The sequence below is a fragment of the Astatotilapia calliptera genome, chromosome 17 (genome assembly GCF_900246225.1).
Source record: "Astatotilapia calliptera chromosome 17, fAstCal1.2, whole genome shotgun sequence".
Lineage (NCBI taxonomy): Eukaryota > Metazoa > Chordata > Actinopteri > Cichliformes > Cichlidae > Astatotilapia > Astatotilapia calliptera.
In genome coordinates, this window is record NC_039318.1 from 9704416 (window position 1) to 9724416 (window position 20001).

Below are 20001 nucleotides of genomic sequence, written 5' to 3' on the forward strand. Positions count from 1 at the left end.
CTCACAGGTAATGACAACTTGTCAATGAATAAAATAAAATAATAATAATAATGATAATAAAAAAAAAAGAGTTTCCACTATTTGTAAATATAAGTCATGAAATCTAGCAATGATAGTTATAATTCATATAATGAGGTAAGGAATACTGGAATATGTTTAAATTAAAACATTAAAGTCCACAGCTTTTCCATCAGTATTTCGTTTTCTTTCGTTGCAATTTAACTTTTAAAAATGTATTTATTTGTAATTCAGTGATCCTGAGCATTTTGTGGCTTATAATATTTTTGGGAAAACGAATGATGACAAAAAGGAAATATCCTTATTATTGGTGTTATTACTATTCATGCACATGGTGAGAGGTACTGTTTTGTTGTTGTTTATTAGTCATATTGTTTGTCATGTTTGTTTGTAAGTACACATAAATTCAGGTACAGATGTTTTGGTAAATCACTGATTTGTACATTAATTTTTCATAGGCATGAATTATACACAGATTTGTGCCCACGCGCTGTTAGTAAATGAGGCCCATTGTTTCAGTCTTGTGGTTCATTTTGAAAACCTATACGATGCTGCCATGTTTCTTTTAGAAAGAAGAGGTTTTCTGATGGACACACTTTCAAACAAGCCAGACTTTTTCAGTCTTTTTCCAACTGTCCCATCATGAACTTTAACATGTTAACTGAGGCCTCACAGTCTGAGATGTTGCTCTTGGGTTTTTTGCAATTTCTCTGAGCATTTCATGTTTTGACCTGAACATTGTGTTAACACACAGTTATATGGTCCAGACCAGCAAACTACCAAAGCCTCTGCCTTCATAAGGCACCTGGCTGCTAGATTCCCTCTTAATTCCTGTGGAAGCACATTTCACAGGACTGTACAGAGTCCAGTTTCAAGTTACTTTCTTTGTACCCATTTGTAGATTTGGTCTGCAGTTAGTAGGTCATCCATCCTCATTCATGCACATTTTCAAAATAAACCCAGGCAACACAACAGATATGCATAGTAAAACATACTGAAAAAGGAAAAAGAAATACCTTACTGCTAAATGACCAGCAGTAAAACCAAACTTCCACAAAACCTAAATTATGCCAAACCAGATGCAGAAAGTCAAATGTTTTTATACTTACGGTAACTTGAGGTCTCTTTGTTTGCGTGTTTTGTTTTTTAGACACTTCATACCAGATGGGTTTGCAAATTGCTAGGTTTACTATGAGACAGGAGGAGACTCTTTATAGTCCCTGCTTCCTCTTAACAACTTCAGAAAGTCTGGCTCCTGAAAAATGTTCAGAAGTTCAGCCAAGAAAGACACTGTGGGTTGTTTTTTTTTGTAAGTGATGCAGCGGGCGCAGTGTTTTGATCACAAAGTGGCTATTTTGCCCCAAGTTTGCATCTTCTGATTATGCCTGCTGTTGTGCATGTATGATAACATGTAGCAACAGCCAACAAGATCCACTACAATTATTTAGTGACTTTACTTATACAGCAGTCACCAAGACAACAGCTAGATTTCACTTTATAATGCATGGGAACCAGAGCAAACAAAGCAGTCTGTCACGAACACACTAAAAAGCACATCCACGCATGCATACATGCACACCTCCAAAAGTGATTAAACCCAGCAGGAGTGCAGGCCTCAGCACTCTTCTCCCTAGTTGCTGACAGCTTTGGTTCACATGCTTTGTGTGTGTGTGTGTGTGTGTGTGTGTGTGTGTGTGTGTGTGTGTGTGTGTGTGTGTGACCAGCGACCCCCAGGCACAAGCAAGTCTTTACATGACACTAATGCTTCTGTCTCTGTCTAGTCGCTGGGCACACCAGGAATCAAATCAAACACAGATCCAGAATCAACAACTTGATGGAAAAGATCAGGTAAGATAAAAAGTGTTTAGGCATCCGGCAGCGTGTTGGAGTGCAAGAGTACCTCTCCTCCTCTCTCGCTCTTGAAGGAGGCGTAGAGAAGTAAGAAGGTGCAGGCGGTGGAGGTGATTGTGGACTCCAAGCACCAAGAGGTCATACTCTGTGAGGTGAAGCAGATCCTGGAAAATATAAGCAAACAAAAACGTGCATGTAAAATCAACCTGTTGGATACTGTATCTTAAAAATAAATACTAAACCGCTGAAATGTTTCAAACTACCACAGGCTACGAAGTTCTGTGGAGCAGTCGACAGCTTTCAGCAACTTTCTGCTCAGCGTTTCAGTTTGTTGTTGGGGCAAATTAACCCTAGAAACTGCATCCTTTAATTCAAGGTGTACAAAACAAACAAAGCTGCATTTAACCATCGTGAAGTTAAATAGTCTGCATGTTTTACTGTGAGATGATGTCTGGATCATAGATGTGAATTCATTTTTTCAAATAAAAATAACAGTTTAAAAATATACTATGTTGTCCCTGTATCGTATCAGTTACATATTGGGTTCAAATAAGCTGTGTCCCAGCCTACAGTAAAGCATTGACTTATGGTTTTACTGATATTTACACTTTTTAAACACAGGTTTTGCATAAACTGAGTCTAGAGGACTCATTGGACCCTCACACAACTAAAATTTCATCTCAGTTTGAACAGAGTTTCATTTTCAGATAGAAGACAAACATGGTTTTTGCTGGGTTGGGCTACAACATACCTGCAGAATACCGTTAATGCAAAAATATAATTCCCAGTTAATGCATCCAAACCAATCTAACAGACCTGCCGTCAATTCTGAAATGAATCTCCTACATTGTCATTTTTTTGGTCAACATTGTGAAAAAGGCAACTGTGGCAGGAATGAGGCATGGCGTGACCACAATTCTGCATTCTCCAACATATTTTTTTTACGGTTGCGTTCTAACACACTTCCACGGCTGCAGCTCCCTAGCTGCCAGCCACACATACCCACAAAGACAACATGACAGGACCCTACACCAAGCTGGCGAGGCGTGACTGTGATGCCGTGCAGGTGCGTCCGCCTTCCCTGCCGCAACAATTCTACTTGTGGTTTTACTGAGGTCATAGTGGGTGGTGCTGGGGTACTGAGCAGCAGTATTTTTACAGTCTGTAATATTTTGATCCTTTTGTCTGTTAGAGAAAAGTCAAAAAGCAAAACCATTTCTGCCACTTTTAACTGGATTTTAACTATTCCAATACTTATTTAAAGGCTCTTATTGTCATTCCAGCAAATATTCGCATGAGGTGAAATTGTATTTTGCACTCAGGTGCTTGTTAAGCCCAACAACAAGAATAAAACACATCAAGAGCAATAAATACAAAAATACTGGCAGGCACCAGTGCTGCCCCTCAGCCTACTAATAGATGCACGTATGATATATATTCGAAGATCCTAGATGACTTCCATCTTGAGTTATGGCATTCACAAGATTTTCAGAAAGCAGTGCATAATAAAAAGGCTGAGACCACAAGTGACCTCTTATCTTCCAAAGTGTCATCTCCACCTCTCATCCTGCTGCTGTCATTACACTGTCTTAACACACACCCTGCCACACTTCCACACTCGCTGTGTTATTAACTTACATGACCTTTGAAGTAGAGACCTACCAAATCTTTGAACCATAACCCAACCTTCTATAGTACGCTTGTAACCAAACGGAAAAAAGAAACCCACCCAAAAAACCCCCACAACCCACACAGACATGTACATGTGACACAGTGTGTCATCACACGCTGCTCTGAGCTCAGACCAAGGGCTTTTTGTTCTGATTGCTCAACAATATGACTATTCTCATGGCTCATGACAAACACTGCTCTATTTAGACTCTGAGCATGCAGTGGGCACCCATGAATGTAAACACACACAGACAAATTAAAATCACAGTGAAAGGGCGCACAAGCACACTGCAAGTAAGAAACTGCTCACCTGCATCCACAAGTAGCCAAATACATGCACACAAACAAACTCTGCCTCATCCGTGCACAAAAGTGCACACAAAGGAGGAAACGGTTTAAAAAAAATAACCCTGAATGGGAAACGGAAACACACACACACACACACACACACACACACACACACACACACACAAAAAACAAAAGGGAAAAAAAGAAAATTACAAGAGATGAACCTGAGTTTATCAAGGTGCGTACAACACATGTGACAGATGGTCACTGGGCTCAACATGCCTAAACAGCTCAATAATAACATGTTGGCAAGTCAAGAAAGATACTACATTTGTTCAGCTCATCACACACACACACACAGTTCAAGGTGTGTGCATGAGGGGGAGCGAGAGAGAGAGATAAGTCTTTCTGTCTGTCTCTCTCTATCTCAGAATCTCTCCCTCCCTCTCCTGTCTTTCTCATCTCCGTCTGCATGGAACAGCAAGTTGACATGTTTTCTTTTTTCTCTGTTGTCCACATCACGCAGAGCTGAACAACAATATGAACTCCCATACCAGTCCTGTGGAGAGTTGACATAGCACTTGTGGATGTTGGTTTTGCCAGCGTAAATGTTATTTCAACAATGAAGGTGCAAGTAAATGAAAAGGCAAGCAGAGACGTGGGGATGTTTCCAGACATTAAACATCTCACTGTGGCGCAGTGATCTGGAATTTTTTTAAATACTGCATGAATCGATATTTTTGGTAATAAAATGGCCTGTTGAATTTAAATGTCAAACTCTTTGACATTTGAATCACGTGGCAGAAAATTTTAAAAAAGCAGCACTTCTATCTCCAGTGGAGACACAGGTTAAATTATAAGGTGGGGCTGAGAAAGACAACATCCATGTTCTCTAACTAAATGCTGTACGTTAACTGTTAACTGTAGTTTTGTGGATAATCAAGAGAAATCAAGAATCATCATCACCTCAAAATCTATAATACATGCATCCATTCTCTTCCTCTTATCCTCTCAACACAGAGACAGACAACCATCCACACTCACATTCACCCCTATGGACAATTTAGAATGACCTGTTAATCTAACCCCACTAACTGCATGTCTTTGGACTGTGGGAGGAAGCGGAGAGAACCCAAGCAAACATCCAACATCCAGGCAGATATTAAAAAAAACATTACTGCAGCAAGAGGTTTTGGGTTTAACGTGTTACTATAATCAAAGTACATACTTAGAAAGGATAAGAGTGTGACGCTTAAGTGCTAACAGCATCAAGTACAGAAACAACCACATTATATTGCTAACACAAAGATAGCAAAGAACCCAGAAAGACGATAAAGCTGAGTTCATGCTAATCGCAGTCCAGCACCCAGACGCTGAACTTCAACAAAGGCATTGACATACAGCCAGACTTCCATTCTCCATTTCTACCTGTGCATGTTTCTAAAGTAGAATCACAATGGCTTTAAAGTCTATTAGGGATGTTTTCATGTTGTGTTGTCAGCTTTCTTCTTATGTAAACCCTAAAAGAAAGCTCTATGTGCGTCTACATTAGCAGAGAGATTTGTGTTGGTGTGTGGAACTGTAACCCAACCTTTATGTTATTAGCTGGTAATTACATGACGATGCATTTTAGGTCAATTCACGGAGTAACGAGAAAGTAATGTAACTAGTAGTGTAACAAATTACTTTCTCTTTAAGTAACATACTGCAAGAACAGTAAGAAGTAGCATGTAATACATTACTTTTTTGGAATAATGACCCCAACACTGGCAAAGGCTGTGTTAATGATGTTAGTTTAGTTAGGTTTGTTTTCACAAGCATGGATGGCTCAGAGGCACTGAACCTCATGTTGTTGTTCTAATATGAATAGGAAGGTTAGCAACACTGCACTGACTTCATTATGAATGGAGGATGGTCAAGAAAGAGGTAGGGGATAGTTCTTAGTTTTATCCTCCCATAACAGCAATTACAGTGTAACAAGAAGTGCAAACAACTCCTCACCATCACCTTAAGTATATATGTCAGACCTTACAGAGACTTTCCTTTACACTGAAAAAAAAATACACAGTGTACATCCTAAAGCATTAGCTACATGTAGATCTACGCTCAGAATTTCATCCATTTAATATTGAGAAAATATTTCACATAACAACTTATATCTACACTCTTTCATTTAAACGTGACTAGAATAGCCTTTTCTTGCGCAAGCTTTCTTGTATTTTCTCTATTATGCCTTCACTGTGCACAGATGCATTCTGGGTAAACATTAGCTAGAGGTAACGCAATAATTCATGTCTTATTGGCTCATGAATCTTGTCCCCTAGCCAAAGGCTGTGTACCATTCAGCATGAAGTTGGGTAATGGCTGAACAGCCTCCACATCGCTGTCCATTCAGGCCGGTGATGAAGTTTTATAAGGCTGCTTTAGTAGTCAGTCGTGGGAAACTGCCTTAATAACAACCACTATTTCAGTTGTTGGAATGCAAACATTGTGTGACTACTTAAAAAGGTCAGTTCATTCAAATTACAATGTATTTATCACTTACAGCTCACGGGGACAATAAAACACCTTTTATATTATTACTATCAATCATGTCACTTTCTCTAGAGAAACAAAGATGTTGTGCCCTCTGTATAGGTCTGTATAGATCTTCCAACTTAAATTAACTCAACATCTGATATATGATCATGCAAATCTCATTATCTGCTCAAACAACTGTTTTTAATTTTTTTTTAAATGTCCTCTGTAGTTCAAAATGTTTATCCAAATCATCAGTGGTGTCCTTTTGTGGTTCTTCTTGTATTTGATTTGTTTGTTTGTTTTTTCACCCAACTTAGGACAAGACCTACCAAAACTAAAAATATATACGTAAAAATGATAAAAGTATTATATGTCCTTTAAGCTGGCTCATACTGGAATGGATTCACTTGTCACACATTACTTTGAAGCCGATTGCCATTTGGTTGCCTAGGTAACCGATTCGGATCTCTAATCAGCGGTATCCCGCGCTCTCATTGGTAGCAATTTCAGTCATTTTTGGCATTTTTATACCATGTCTGAATACCATAGTTAAAATGATTAACAATCAACACTAAAACACTTCTAAAGCGTTGGCAGGTTAACTACCCACAGAAAACCTTTTCTTGAGCGCTAGAAAATGATGTTTACTTTCCAGTAAACATCATTTTCCTCAAGAGGTTTTCCTCTAAGCTTGTTGTTTTATATAATTTACAACAGCTTCACGAGTCATTTAAAAACTCGGATGCTAAAAAACATGTGGGTTGTGCTGCTGTGTGCGCACATGTACTTGTATTACCTCTACGCCATCATATTCCTGCTCCAGTGCTGTGCAGTACTGTGGCAGTCCCAGCTGACTCAACCATCGGGAAATAGACTGATGCTTCATGGTGACAGATCAACCACACAGATGCAGGCAGAGTTGACTCTTTCGGAGACTGAAACACAATTTTTTTTAAAAAGATCGAGAGAGAGGGAGAGAGAGAGAGAGAGAGAATATGTGTTTAATGAGCAGTTAAACATATAATACAATAATACAATTAAGTTGCAAATTTTAACACTACAAGTTGCCTATTTCAGTGTCGGATTTGGTGCTGTATGCAGTTTCTCACACATACACTAAGATTAATCAGTGTTTCTCTGCTTAGTGACCTTGTGTAACTAATGGCTCTGGAATTTGCCAGTTAATTATGAGCTGGACTGTATGGTGCAAAAGACTCGCAAACTATGATAAATATTTCCCAAACTAATTTCTGTGTGTGCCTGGATAATATCCGTCTGTATCTGTATGATATTAAACTGACAACTTTTCTTCAGTCTTACTCTTTATCGGTCTAATGAGCTGTTAGCAGTATCGCTACAGGACACCCCAGAGCGATGATGTCTCAATCTTAACTGATACTGATAATGCAAATCAAACTGTCTGTGCCTGTGCTGCCAGGGCCAAGATACACCCTGAAATCATTTTTAAAAATGAACATGATACTGGGGAATAACGCTGATACTGTATAACCAAAACGCCCTTACCGATTACCACCACACATCATTTTATCTGGAAGCCCAAGCTAACATTCACACATGAGCACAAGTCAAACATATAGTCAAACATAATAAAATGCATTCAGAAAGTATTCGCTTCCCTTGGATTTCACATTTTCTTATTTTGGAGCATTTTTGGTAACCTGTGTTCAGAATCACTCAATTCAGAATAACTCAAGAGCTCAATAGGAAACATTTGACTGATGAACAAATCTGTAATCGCTCTCTTTGCTGCACATCATTACGCTTTTTCTTTTTGAAAGCTAGTATCATTGTGTATCATCTGTGTGATCATATTATTTATATATTGTGTCATGTAGGTGGCAGAGTACATATGGGGTGGTATTGTGTTTCATGCATGTCTGTGTGTGTGAGTGGTGGCATGTCACATATAAAGACAGAACATCTAACAGCTTGTCAAGCAACGACGGAGTGACTGAGCACACGCAGCGACCCCCACCCACCCCAACCAATCACATTAAGTGACGTTATGAGGATTTACATTTTATCAGTGACATCCCCAAAGGTTGTCAGAACCTACCAACATCAACCAATGCTGGGATCCATCATCCATATTAATCTAACCTGTGTGTGCCATTATATAGATTAGAGAATAAGAGTCAGTCACGCAGTATAGGGACTCCATTCAGTGTCTAACACCATTTCCAGTTCAGCCCAATAGAGGTCATTTGAGAGAGTAATCTCTGTATATTACTCACCAGCATATATACAGTACATACTCTACACAGTGTATATTATAGGCATCAGAAAAAATATTCACTCCTCCTTAATCTGGATACTGAAGGAAGTTAACTACTGAAGGGATAGAAAAAAATAAACACTACATTTAACGCTCAGAAACATTTGCCTCACCTTCATTCAGCTATCTGGAGACAGGAGGGTTGCATTTCTAATCTGCTGACAACCAGTAATTAACTGTAAGTAACAATGTCAAGAATATTTATGTTTATTTGAATGTGACTTATCTGTTTGACTTAAGTTTGACTTATCTGACTGTTTTAATTCACTTAATGCGCCTTATGGTCCAAAAATACGGTAATAAACTCCAAAAACAACTGATTGTACGTTTAAGGCTTTTTGGATACGTCAGCAAACGTCAACACTGAGTATATTTTTTCATTTGTGCAAACATCATATAAAAAAAAAATGCTGTCAATAAAACTAGCCAATACTTATTTGATCCGGATATAAAATTCTCTATATGGCCATTAACTTACAGTGAAAGCATTTCTGTGCAAGCTCACCTATTCTCTCTCTGTGTGTGAGTGCACATACATACACAAATGCACAGTCATTCACTTTACTGTCCAATTTCATTATGGTATTATACTGCCGCTGCAAACACACACACTAATATAACTAATCTCCGTACATTATTCGTGAGTTGATCCATCAAGCTGTATTGTTTTCCTAAACATTACTCCAAGTCAATTTTATGAGTACAACTGTGCCACACAATGCAACAAGACACTAATGATGATTAAAGTCAGTAAAGGACTTGTATCACAAAGTAGCCCTATAGCATCTACAGACACAGCAAACAAATTATCTAAATGGCAGAGCTTCCTCGTTGTCAGTGTCCATAGTCCACAGTTGTGGTGGTGAGGGGGGTGTGCTCCACTCTGACACTGGTGAATACGGTGCGTCTTCACTCCAATCTTCAAATGCAGGGTTCGTGGCTGGATCTTCAGAGACTAAAGATTGCTCAGTATCCCTGGTACCAAGTACCAAATATGTACCAAGTTCTGTCACTCTGATGGTTGATTGAGCAGAAGGGCTGGAAGATGCCATTTTCATGGAGAATTTCAAGCCCAACAGATGGGAATTACCGTTCTTTTCCAAAGTTGCAGCTGCTAGAGACACAGTGGCCCACTCTACGGTTTTTGAAAATTGCTGCCACACCTACCCGCACCCTTTAAGATCAACCCACTTCCAGATCACGCCCCCCTTCTGTTATTTTAAAAAGAAGACCGCCGTCTTCTATTACCTGACACGCGCGGTTCCTATCGCCCCTTGGAAAAGCCGCAGCAAGCGGACGAGCTTGACGGTTGGGCATCTTCTTTGTTCATCGATACCGTGAAAACCGCGGTGTATCATCTTGTCAACCTAGTAATCAACAAGTACCTCACTGACGAATGCAACGGTTGTATGTCCGATCAACCCCGCCAGAAACAGCACGAGTGTACGCGAGTGTTGGAGGATGACTTTTACGCTGAAAATTATTACAGCATCAGAAAAAGACTCCTCACCCCTCGTTTCATTCCATCCATTCAACGGCTGCTGATTGCTCGCAACATCAAAATGGACGACGTCAAAGTCTGCATGGTGGCGGAAACTCTCTTGCACGAACTGAAATCGGAAAGGAAAGTCTTTGACGCCACCACCAAACTGGTAGGGTTGGACATGGTGAAAATCAGACAGCTACGGTTGGTCGCAGAGTGTTACAAAGGTGGCTGCTAATTTTTTCTCTGAAAGACTGATTTTTTCATTCTTAGAACGTGTAACCAACATTTTACCAAACCATGTATTCTACATTTAGTGCATTTAAAAAGAAAATGTACCCACGTAACCGGTGATGAATTGTGAAGTTACAATTCTTTTCTGAAAAAGCATTTTTATTTTTGTATATAAATAAATGTTGATGTTGTGCTATGGGATTGTATGTTTCAATTTTACTTATAATGTACCAAATCACTACAACAGGCGGCTCAAGGCGATGCCATCCAGAGTAAGGATCTTGTTAGCCACAGTGTTTCTAAGATTTTTACGCCCCGTTACAATAACCTCAGTTCTATCTGAACTTAGAAGCAGAAAATTAAAGCTCATTATGTGTCTAAGACATCCCGGCGGTTTAACCAATAAAAGCGGGTATCATATGCATAGCAGTGAAAATGTATGCTATGCTATGCCTTCTAAAGCACGTATAATGTAAACAAATCTGGTCTTTGCACAGAAGCCTGTGGAGCTTCATAATTAACCTCAGTGTGTGAAGAGGACTCCATTTAATAATAGCTGTAATAACATGTTATGGCCGACGGTGTTAAACGCTGCACTTGGGTCTAGCAGGGAAGTTTTCAACATTTCAATATGAATGAAGGCTGAAAACTGATTAGATTAATGTCTGATGATCTTTTCTGTGCTTCTTCAAGTTTGTAACACCAAACATATTAAAGGATGATATAAGGTTCATAGGAAGAGTTTAATTAGACACACATTTACTATTTTTCTTTATACTCTTTCTTTCTTGATGTTTAATATGATTACTATCAGAGGAGAAAATGACCCTTGTGTAGTTTAAAAAAGTTTTATTTAATCAAACTGTAATGTTGTTGAACTCTGACGGACGTGTCTTTTAATCTTGTCAACAAATCCTTAATCATCTAAATCTGCCATTTATCATCTAGTAAAATGTTCCCTCTGCTTCTGCTGCACATCTCCCCGGACACTCTCCGCTTCACCTGTCCTGTGCAGGTGGTCCAACCCCTGCCTGCCTCCTTAAACTGGGGTGTTTAAATCTCTTTACCTCTGTTGTGAAATTCACACAAAGTTTGTGGCAGACAAAGCAGATGTTTAAAGCCTTTGGACGCTCATTTAAAACGCGCTCATTCTCCTTATCAGCTGGAAACATTAAAGCCGTAAAATGACTTTTTCAAACGGATAAAAACTATTGAACAGCAGCAATGATGAGCCTGTACCAGAATTTGAATGTACATGTGTTGAAGGTGCGGGTCTTGTTGAATTATTAAACATACTTTCTTTAATTTTTCGAGCCACAAAAACAACAACTTTTAATTTTCTTCTGCTCGAGTATCGGCCTCGGGTAGCTCTACTTATCATTGCTCAATCAGTTGTCTGTTTGTGCTACTTTTTTCAAGGAGCAGTGGATTACTGGTAAGGGTGACTTTATGTGTTTAGTTACTTAAGTGGAAGTACTGTGGATACTTTTACCTTACATACATAGAACTGCCAGTACAGCTTCTGAGGTAACTGTTTACAAAATGTTATATTCTATCCACAAATTCTTTGCAATTTTACATTGATAAACATTATCCTTAACACATTTGGCCCACATAAAGTACTATGGCCACCACACTGTCATTTAGAATTGTTTAAATAACTCGTGTCTTAAGTCATGCCAAATAACAAAAGTCGCATGGTTCACTTTTGTATCACAAAATGTTAGAAATATAAGTCGTTCATAACAAACTGAAAGGCTGGGAGTTTAAAATGCAAACCGATGGAAGCAGAAGTAGAAGACTATAATGTCACAGAGCACACGGTGTCTATTATTGTGTAGACATTTATAAATAAGAGCTTAATAAAGATGCTTAATTTCTTAAGAAATAAACAGGTGGAGTGATCTTTATCAAAAGTGGATGTTGCATCTGTGGCTAAACCCCTGTACCCAAAAACTTTAAAAATCTACTGTGTGTGAGGCTGTGTAAGTAAAGCTTGCCCTTCACAACCGCGTGTAACAAACCATTTGTTGGGGGTTGTGGATTTGACACCTCAGCATTGTGAAAGTGGGGGAAACATGTTTCTGGCTGTGCATAAGATTCCTCCTTACAACTTACAATCTCAGTTCTAAATGAAATTCAGATGTTTTTTTTAAGTATGGCTAATGTATTATTTGACTTCTAAGGCCCACACACACACACACACACACACACACACACACACACACACACACACGAACAACAACACGGAGAAGAAGAAGAGGGGGTCGTTTTACAATGCATCATAAAAACGCAATCATTCATCTTCCAACTGTATCTTTCTGTTCTGGCTTTAGAATCATTGGTTGTTTACTGAGCCGTACTTTGGGAGTCATACTGTTGTGATACTGGGGAAAAAGGGTAAGGTTTGATAGACTAAACCCTTACACACATAACTTGAAAAACCTAAAGAGTGTGTGAGACTGCTAGCTGTGTTGTTCAGCAATAAACTCATCTACAAATGTGTTAGTAAAGAGTGACTTGTACTTCTGCCCCATTAAGCAATGGTTTAACAAATTTCACTGCAAACTATAAAAGGAATCTGGATTTAAATAGAACATAGTAGTGCAGGAAACACTAGTATGTGTCTATGGAACAAATCTCCTTCAGCGTTCAAATGACCAAAGTGAGGCCTACAGGCGTTTCTCTCAGTTGGTTGTGTTCAGCGAAAAAGCAGCTAAATACACTGTGACTGCTCCACATTGTTAGTGGGTTAACTCTGGATATCTGTAGGTTTTGTCAAACTTGGAGTGAACAAAAGCAGAAAAACAGTAAAAGATGCAGACGGTGAAAGTCTGGTTTATTTCATGAACACAATGAAACATTTTACAGTCCACAGAGCAAAGTAGCACACATGATAAATAGATACACATAACACGGACAGTGAGAAGTAAAACTCGTCGTCTTACCACATGTTATATTCTGTAAACTTAAAATAAACCACAGAAATTAGAGTTTAGTGTTTTAAAGTCATTATTAAAAGCATGAGTCAACATTACTGAAGTGACACTTTAACGATGCTTCATATGATCGTGTTTATGATGATAAAACATGTTCTCTCATTAGTAGTTGTCTGCACTGTCACTTGTCATGAAAATGTCCTGAGTCAGGGTTCCTCTTCAATTACCATTGATCATTAATAGGACGCACAAAAGATTTGTTGCATTATCCCCATAAACAACACGCTTTTATAGAAATCATTGTGACACAGATATTTAGATTCTTGCTTCACAATGTGCACGAACTCAAAATCTTTAGCTTCATATTTATAAAGTATCGCAAAGAATACACTTATACCATTGTATGAGCTACACTTCTTGTGAAAAACTGATTGGTAATGCGTTAGAGAAAAGCTCCAGCTGTGACCTTCCTTCTGTGAGGGCACACACTCACTCACACTCACACACAGAGAGAGAGAGAGAGACAGAGAGAGAGAGAGAGAGACAGAGAGAGAGAGAGAGAGACAGAGAGAGAGAGAGAGAGAGAGAGAGAGAGAGAGAGAGAGAGAGAGAGAGAGAGAGAGAGAGAGAGAGGGGGGGGGGGGGGATTTTCACTTGTTGTTGGCTTTAATATGAACAGTCACATAAAATTCATTCCAGTTTTTTTTTTTGCCTTTGCTTCAATTAAGATGTTTCTTTAAATCTACAACAGCTTCCTTTTCAAAAAGTTTACTGACATAGTAAGGAAGTAGCTAGGGACCTCAGTAAGTATGAGCAACAATAGCTTAGGGACAGTTTCTACAATAAACAGGATTTCATCATCTGCTGTTCGTATTAAAAACAATTCAGCAGACCCTCAGAGTGCGGATACAAACTGTTTTCAGCTGTAGAGGTAGAGGTACGCTTCATGTACTTATCAACATACAGTTTAGCGGAGTGGATTAGAGTGCATTGGTGCTTGGGCCTCTTTTATTTAGCACGGTTATACCATTGTGAATTTAGCTATACGAATATGCTCAAGAGTCTATCATATGTTTGACATGGAACTAAAAATTCGAAAATATATATTTTTTAAATCAGTAACTTTGCAAATTTAGAGGAAATGTTTTCGGACAACATATGTGTCACGTTTTAAAACAGGTTTTGAATAATTAGCACTGACATACAGACATTTATGTCCTGGGTATAACAGACATGCTTACCTTGTGAAAGGCCCTCGGATTTCTTGGAGCAGAGAAACACTCTGTATTGTTGCTTTTCTCTATTGTATAAGCAGCGCCCGACTGCCAGAAACGCTCTGTGTGGTTAGCAAAGTCGGCTCCAACGCACGTTCGAGTGAAAAAATAAAAAGTTAAAATGATATACCTTGCGGCAGTTGTGAAGTAGTGTGGAAGATACTGTGTGTCTGATGGGGTGTTTTTATATAGGTGGGGCTACTTTCAGTTGACCTCTGAGATGTAGAGATAAAAGAGCATGATGTAAGGAAGAAAGGTGGCAGGCCTTTGGAGACTCTGTTGGACATGGTTTCTGTTGGCCTCTGACATGATAAGACTAGTTGCATTAAAGCCATTAACTGTTTGTGAAGAAACATCTTTGGGCTGAGATGCTCTTGATAAGGAGCATCTTTTGTTGCTTTGTAGACTGTTGGGCACCTAACTGCACCCCCTCTGATTAGCTATGTGTAATCATCGAGTCTAACTGTTGCAGACTAGTAGATAATTATAAGACTAGTTGCATTAAAGCCATTAACTGTTTGTGAAGAAACACCTTTGGGCTGGGATACTCTTGATAAGGGCTCCTCTTTTGTTGCTTCATCCCTTTTTACAGACTGTTGGGAGCCTAACTGTACCCCCTCTGTCTAACTGTTACAGAGTGCGCCTAGGTGTGAATATGTGTTTTTAGAAGTATCACAGTTTATTTCTAAAAGAATACATGTTGTTTGCGGTGCTCTATTTAAAACTATTGGCCTGTGAAACTTTTAGAAAAGTGAAATGCCTCTAAAGTAGTTAAATCATCTATGTGTAATCATCGAGTCTAACTGTTGCAGACTAGTAGATAATTATAAGACTAGTTGCATTAAAGCCACATTGAGGTTGATACAGCGCTAGTGTGAATATGTACTTTTAGAAGTATCACAGTTTATTTCTAAAGGGATACATGTTGTTTGTGGTGCTCTATTTAAAAACTACTAGCCTGTGAAACTATTAGAAAAGTGAAATCTTCCTAAACTAGCTAAATTAAATGCTGTGTGGGAATACCCGGTTTTTAGAAGTATCACTGTTTATTTCTAAAGGGATACCTGTTATTTGCGGCCCTCTGTTTGAAAACTATTTGCTCCTAAATAGCACTGAAGAAAATGCAAAAGGCTCCTAACTAGTTAAAATACCCCTAAAGTAGTTCAATTAAATGATCTATGTCTAAATAACAGAACTCTGAGACCTATACAATCCTTTAAAAAGAGTTTAATTAAAACACATAATGGTTTCATTAAATAATACGCTATTAAACACATGTGAACTCATATGACCCCTGGACCCACATGCACGTGCAAAAAGTCCGTTCTCGCGCACGTGCACACGCACATGGACGCGGCGGGGGATAGGGGAGGGGGGGAAATGCCCGCGGGGGTGGGGGCAAAAAAGCTATAGGTATATTACTACTGTCCAGTCATCCAGTTTATGATACATTAGCAGACAATCCAGAGGCTTAAAACTCGTTGAGAGGTTTTTTTCTAAAACCACATTATGAGATCACTAGCATAAGCTTTTTAAATTTGTTCTCAATTTTAATCTACTTTTCTAGCATGCTTTATGTGAAGCAACTCGCAAGAACAAACAGAAATTGATCTAAGTGAGGTTCACAAACTGTCCATTTCACTTTCGCTTGTTAACAGATCGAGAAAGGTCGACGTAACGTGGTTACTATAAAAATTTGCCATCCAGTCTTGGAAATTTAATGACTGGGTTAACTGAGCTTGTGCAGTACAAGGATGCTAGTGAACCAGTGTTGGCCACACCCCGTCTACTACTGATATCAAGACCTTTTCACTGCATCTTTCAGCCAGATGCTTCGTGTAACAACTGAGTAGCGTAGACTATTGAACAGCTGTATATCATTTTAAAGTGTTGAGGCTTCTCCCAGATATTGCGAGTGGTTTATCTCATAAAGATTTTACAAGGCTCCACATGGCTGCTGGAAGATAACAGAGTCTTTCCAGATGATCCCAAAATCTAGGAACAAATCTGAAAACTGTGGTGGAGGTTTAAGGGAGTTGGATAAGTTGGGGAAAAACGTCATATATTGCATGCCCTTCTTGCCTTCATAAGGCAGTTCGATAGAGATGACAACAACTGGGCAAAGAGAAAGGTCTCATCAGAAATTTCTGGGATGTCTTTTCTACATTTTTCTTTAATATACAAAGAATGGGATCTGCTAGCATATTCCCAATAGAGCTGCCAGAACATAAAAGCTCAGAAGAAACCAGCACATGAGTACAAATAAAGTGAGCAGTAAAGAATCATACTGGAATTTCCAGTAGAACCAGTCAACAAGTTCACCATCAAGAAAACTACACTCTGTCCCTTGAGAGTTCTTCTTCCTCTCCTCTCCACTTCCTGTTGGTTTGACCTCAGCTGTTTCCCATGACCACATTTCTCTGGGGCGCTGTCACAGCATGCATTTTTACTATAGCATATAAATAGTCTCCCTTGCTGTATGATCTAAAGAGGCCAGGCTATTTGATAGATACTTACCGAATACCAAAGCAGCTATGGCAAACAACAAATTCAAAGGCCAGAGAAGCCAAGACAGCATTAGAGGACAATTTCCCTTTCCCCCCCAGCCACTGTCTAAAGCCTGTATTGGCTGCCTTTTATACTCCAAGGGCATCCATTTTGCCAATCACATTAGACTGACACAATCCAACCAATTGAATTAAGCTGCAAAAATAACATCAGCATCATCACCAAGGCAATTCCAGCTCCTGTTACTCAGCATCGCAGCAAAGTGTTTGATTATTTTAAATGAAGGGCACTGGGCAGAGAGAAGATGCTTTCCCCTCACATAGAACAAAAGGCCAACATTCCAGGTGGCAGGTAAGGTTTCTTCACGTTTATCTGCTGAAACGCATCCACCAATTTCAGCTCACTTTGCACATTTTTCAAATGTCATACTCTTTATGCTACTATGCTATTAGCTGGAAAAATGCAAAAACAACTGGGGGAATTTTAGTTTTTTTTAAAAAGGGTGGGGCCACTTATAGAAGCAATACATAGCAAGAGACATAATCATAATAATGAGGTATTAAAACAAACTTTTGCTATTATAAAAAGGAAAAGAAAACCTTATTTTTTATATTGTTTCTATATGGTGTGCTATTTGTAAAACACCTACTCTTAGTTATGGTAATGCGTTACTGGAAGACAAACAGTTGGACCCAGACAGCTCCCATCTTTCAGTATTTATTGTAAACTCAAACATGCAGTCATTTGCAACTGGAAATTATCACAGATGGCAGATCCAGCCATCTAACAGAACTGATTCCCCCATTTCAAATTACACACCACGCATGCATCTTTTCATTACTGATCTCAGCTGCTTGCCAGCATTGCTTTGCATCACTGCAGCTCAATGCAGGGTACATTTGCAATACTTGGGCTTTGCAGGGCTTACCTGGCATAAATGTCTGCAGCACATCAAAAACCAAGTAGAAAAACCATACATCTATAATGTGAGCACCATAAACACCAATTTACTCGCTTTGAATGTGTTCACTGAAACTTGAACTGTGCACTGAAATGCAGGCAACATTATAGTTAGTCAAAAAACTCCCCGACCTCTTCAGAGGTGTGAAAATAAATATGTGAATGATGTGGAATATCATTTTCTCCCTGTGGTCGGGTGCTCGCCTTAAGAACAAGTCTGAAGCCGCCTTCAAAACATGTTTATCTGTAGGTTACAGTAACTATAGAAGCAGAAGAAATATAACAGATGAGGAGAAGTCAATGAGTTACCATAGTAGGACAAAATCAAAAAAGCTTTCTTGTTCCTTGTTCTCCTCTTAGTCTGCAAAAATACTTTTGAGTCTCTCCCCTTTCACTTTATTTTCTTTTAGAAAAACTTCTTGTTTTCCATCTACTTCCCCTCTCTTCATTTTCTTTCATCATCTGTGTTTTCCTCATCCTCCTCACGTCATGTTTGTGCATCCTTTTCATTTCCAGCTGTCCTCCCTACCATCATCTATGCATTTCTATCCATTTGCTCTACAGTCCCGTCTCAAAGAAACAGAATTAAATCTGCTTGGCAGCTGCCAGGATTTTGTGAACGCGTATATGTGTGCCGACGCTAAACCACTGCCTAAGGGGATATGTGAATTTAACAACGTCATCAAGTTATCACACACACCTGCATATCGAGCAAGGCCAGGCTTGCAGCTAAGTAGCCACACAACAGCAAACATCTTATTTGTACGAAACGCTGAAAGACTTTCACTGTCCTCCTGGTCCAAAGAGAAAAGTTACTATCACACTGCACCACAATACCAGCAACTTTCATTTGGTTTGGATTTTTGCCTCCAAAAGTTACATTTCATTCAAAGTTTTCATTCTCTTCTCCCAAGATGATTTCAGCGTTTTATGGGATGCAAATTTACACTGATTTATTAGAGTATTTAAATACAAGCATCTTTACAACCCTCAAGGGAAAGAGGAAAATACTTAGTGTAATTTAAGCCCATAAAAGTACACAATTTCCAGTAAAGGATCACCTACACTGCACTCTTTCCCTCAAAGACAATACTTATAACAGCTTGACTGACAACAATTGATATGTGATTTAAATTAATATCATAAAGAGTTGTTTCACGCTTAAAGGTGTGTGTTGGGTTTAATTTTACACCCCTGGTTGAATCTCTGAAATGCTTTCATGAGCTCTGAGCCAACAGATTTCTAGCCTATAAAACATGACTGCAGATATGTACCCAGGATAATTTACAGCTAGTTATTACTTGTGTGGAATTTAGCAGTTCTGCAGTTTCATCTTTCTTGCTAAATACAGCAAAATGTCCTCAGCATGTTATTAAAAAAACAAAACCATCCAGTGTTTGAGGGATATTTGTGAGGAAGTTTTTATGCCATGTAACTTGAATGTGTCCTGCAATAATTGTAACTTAATAGTTACATTAAAAAGCCAATTTAGAAAAACAGTAAAAGAAGTTAAAGAAGTGAGTGCAAAACAGTTCTGCTTCACTTTCACCTCCAAGCACACAAAGTCTTAACTCCTAGCAGTTCAAACATGCACACTAGTTCAGTGCAGCGATTAGAAGGGATTTAAATGGTTAAGACTCTCCGGAGCTTTACCGTATTTCTCTCGCTTTTTTGCAACAAATAATCCTAAAGGTAAAAGTGCCCATACACCAGTCTTACCTTGAGAGAGTTGCAGAGCGACACAGACGGGCTGCTGCCTGCAGCCTGCACATCTGCTGGGGATGTAATGCAAAGCTGATAGGAGACCCCCACTGCCAGAGTACTGATTACAGCACCCTGGTTTTGGGACGGTGTAGTCTTAGCGGGCAGATGGTATCATCCATTTCAGTTACTACAGTCAGAGAAAAGCCCCGACCCCGGAGTATCTGTCAGGACCGCAGCAGACAACGAAAAATTGAA

At 39.1% G+C, this 20001-nt stretch overlaps 1 protein-coding gene across 2 annotated transcripts in view; it reads right to left on the reverse strand.

The window, feature by feature from the left end:
• The window catches only part of bcar3 (BCAR3 adaptor protein, NSP family member), an 87252-nt gene that overhangs the window by 67100 nt on the left and 151 nt on the right, over positions 1-20001 (reverse strand). The window contains exons 2-4 of one of the 2 annotated variants that reach the window (XM_026146534.1): positions 19762-19967; positions 7145-7283; positions 1919-2033 (exon numbers count right to left, since the gene is read on the reverse strand). In XM_026146534.1, coding sequence (XP_026002319.1) covers positions 1919-2033; positions 7145-7234 — 205 coding nt within the window. In that variant the 5' untranslated portion in view covers positions 7235-7283; positions 19762-19967. The remainder of the gene's footprint in view (positions 1-1918; positions 2034-7144; positions 7284-19761; positions 19968-20001) is intronic. The other variant, XM_026146535.1, reaches the window with a different exon arrangement.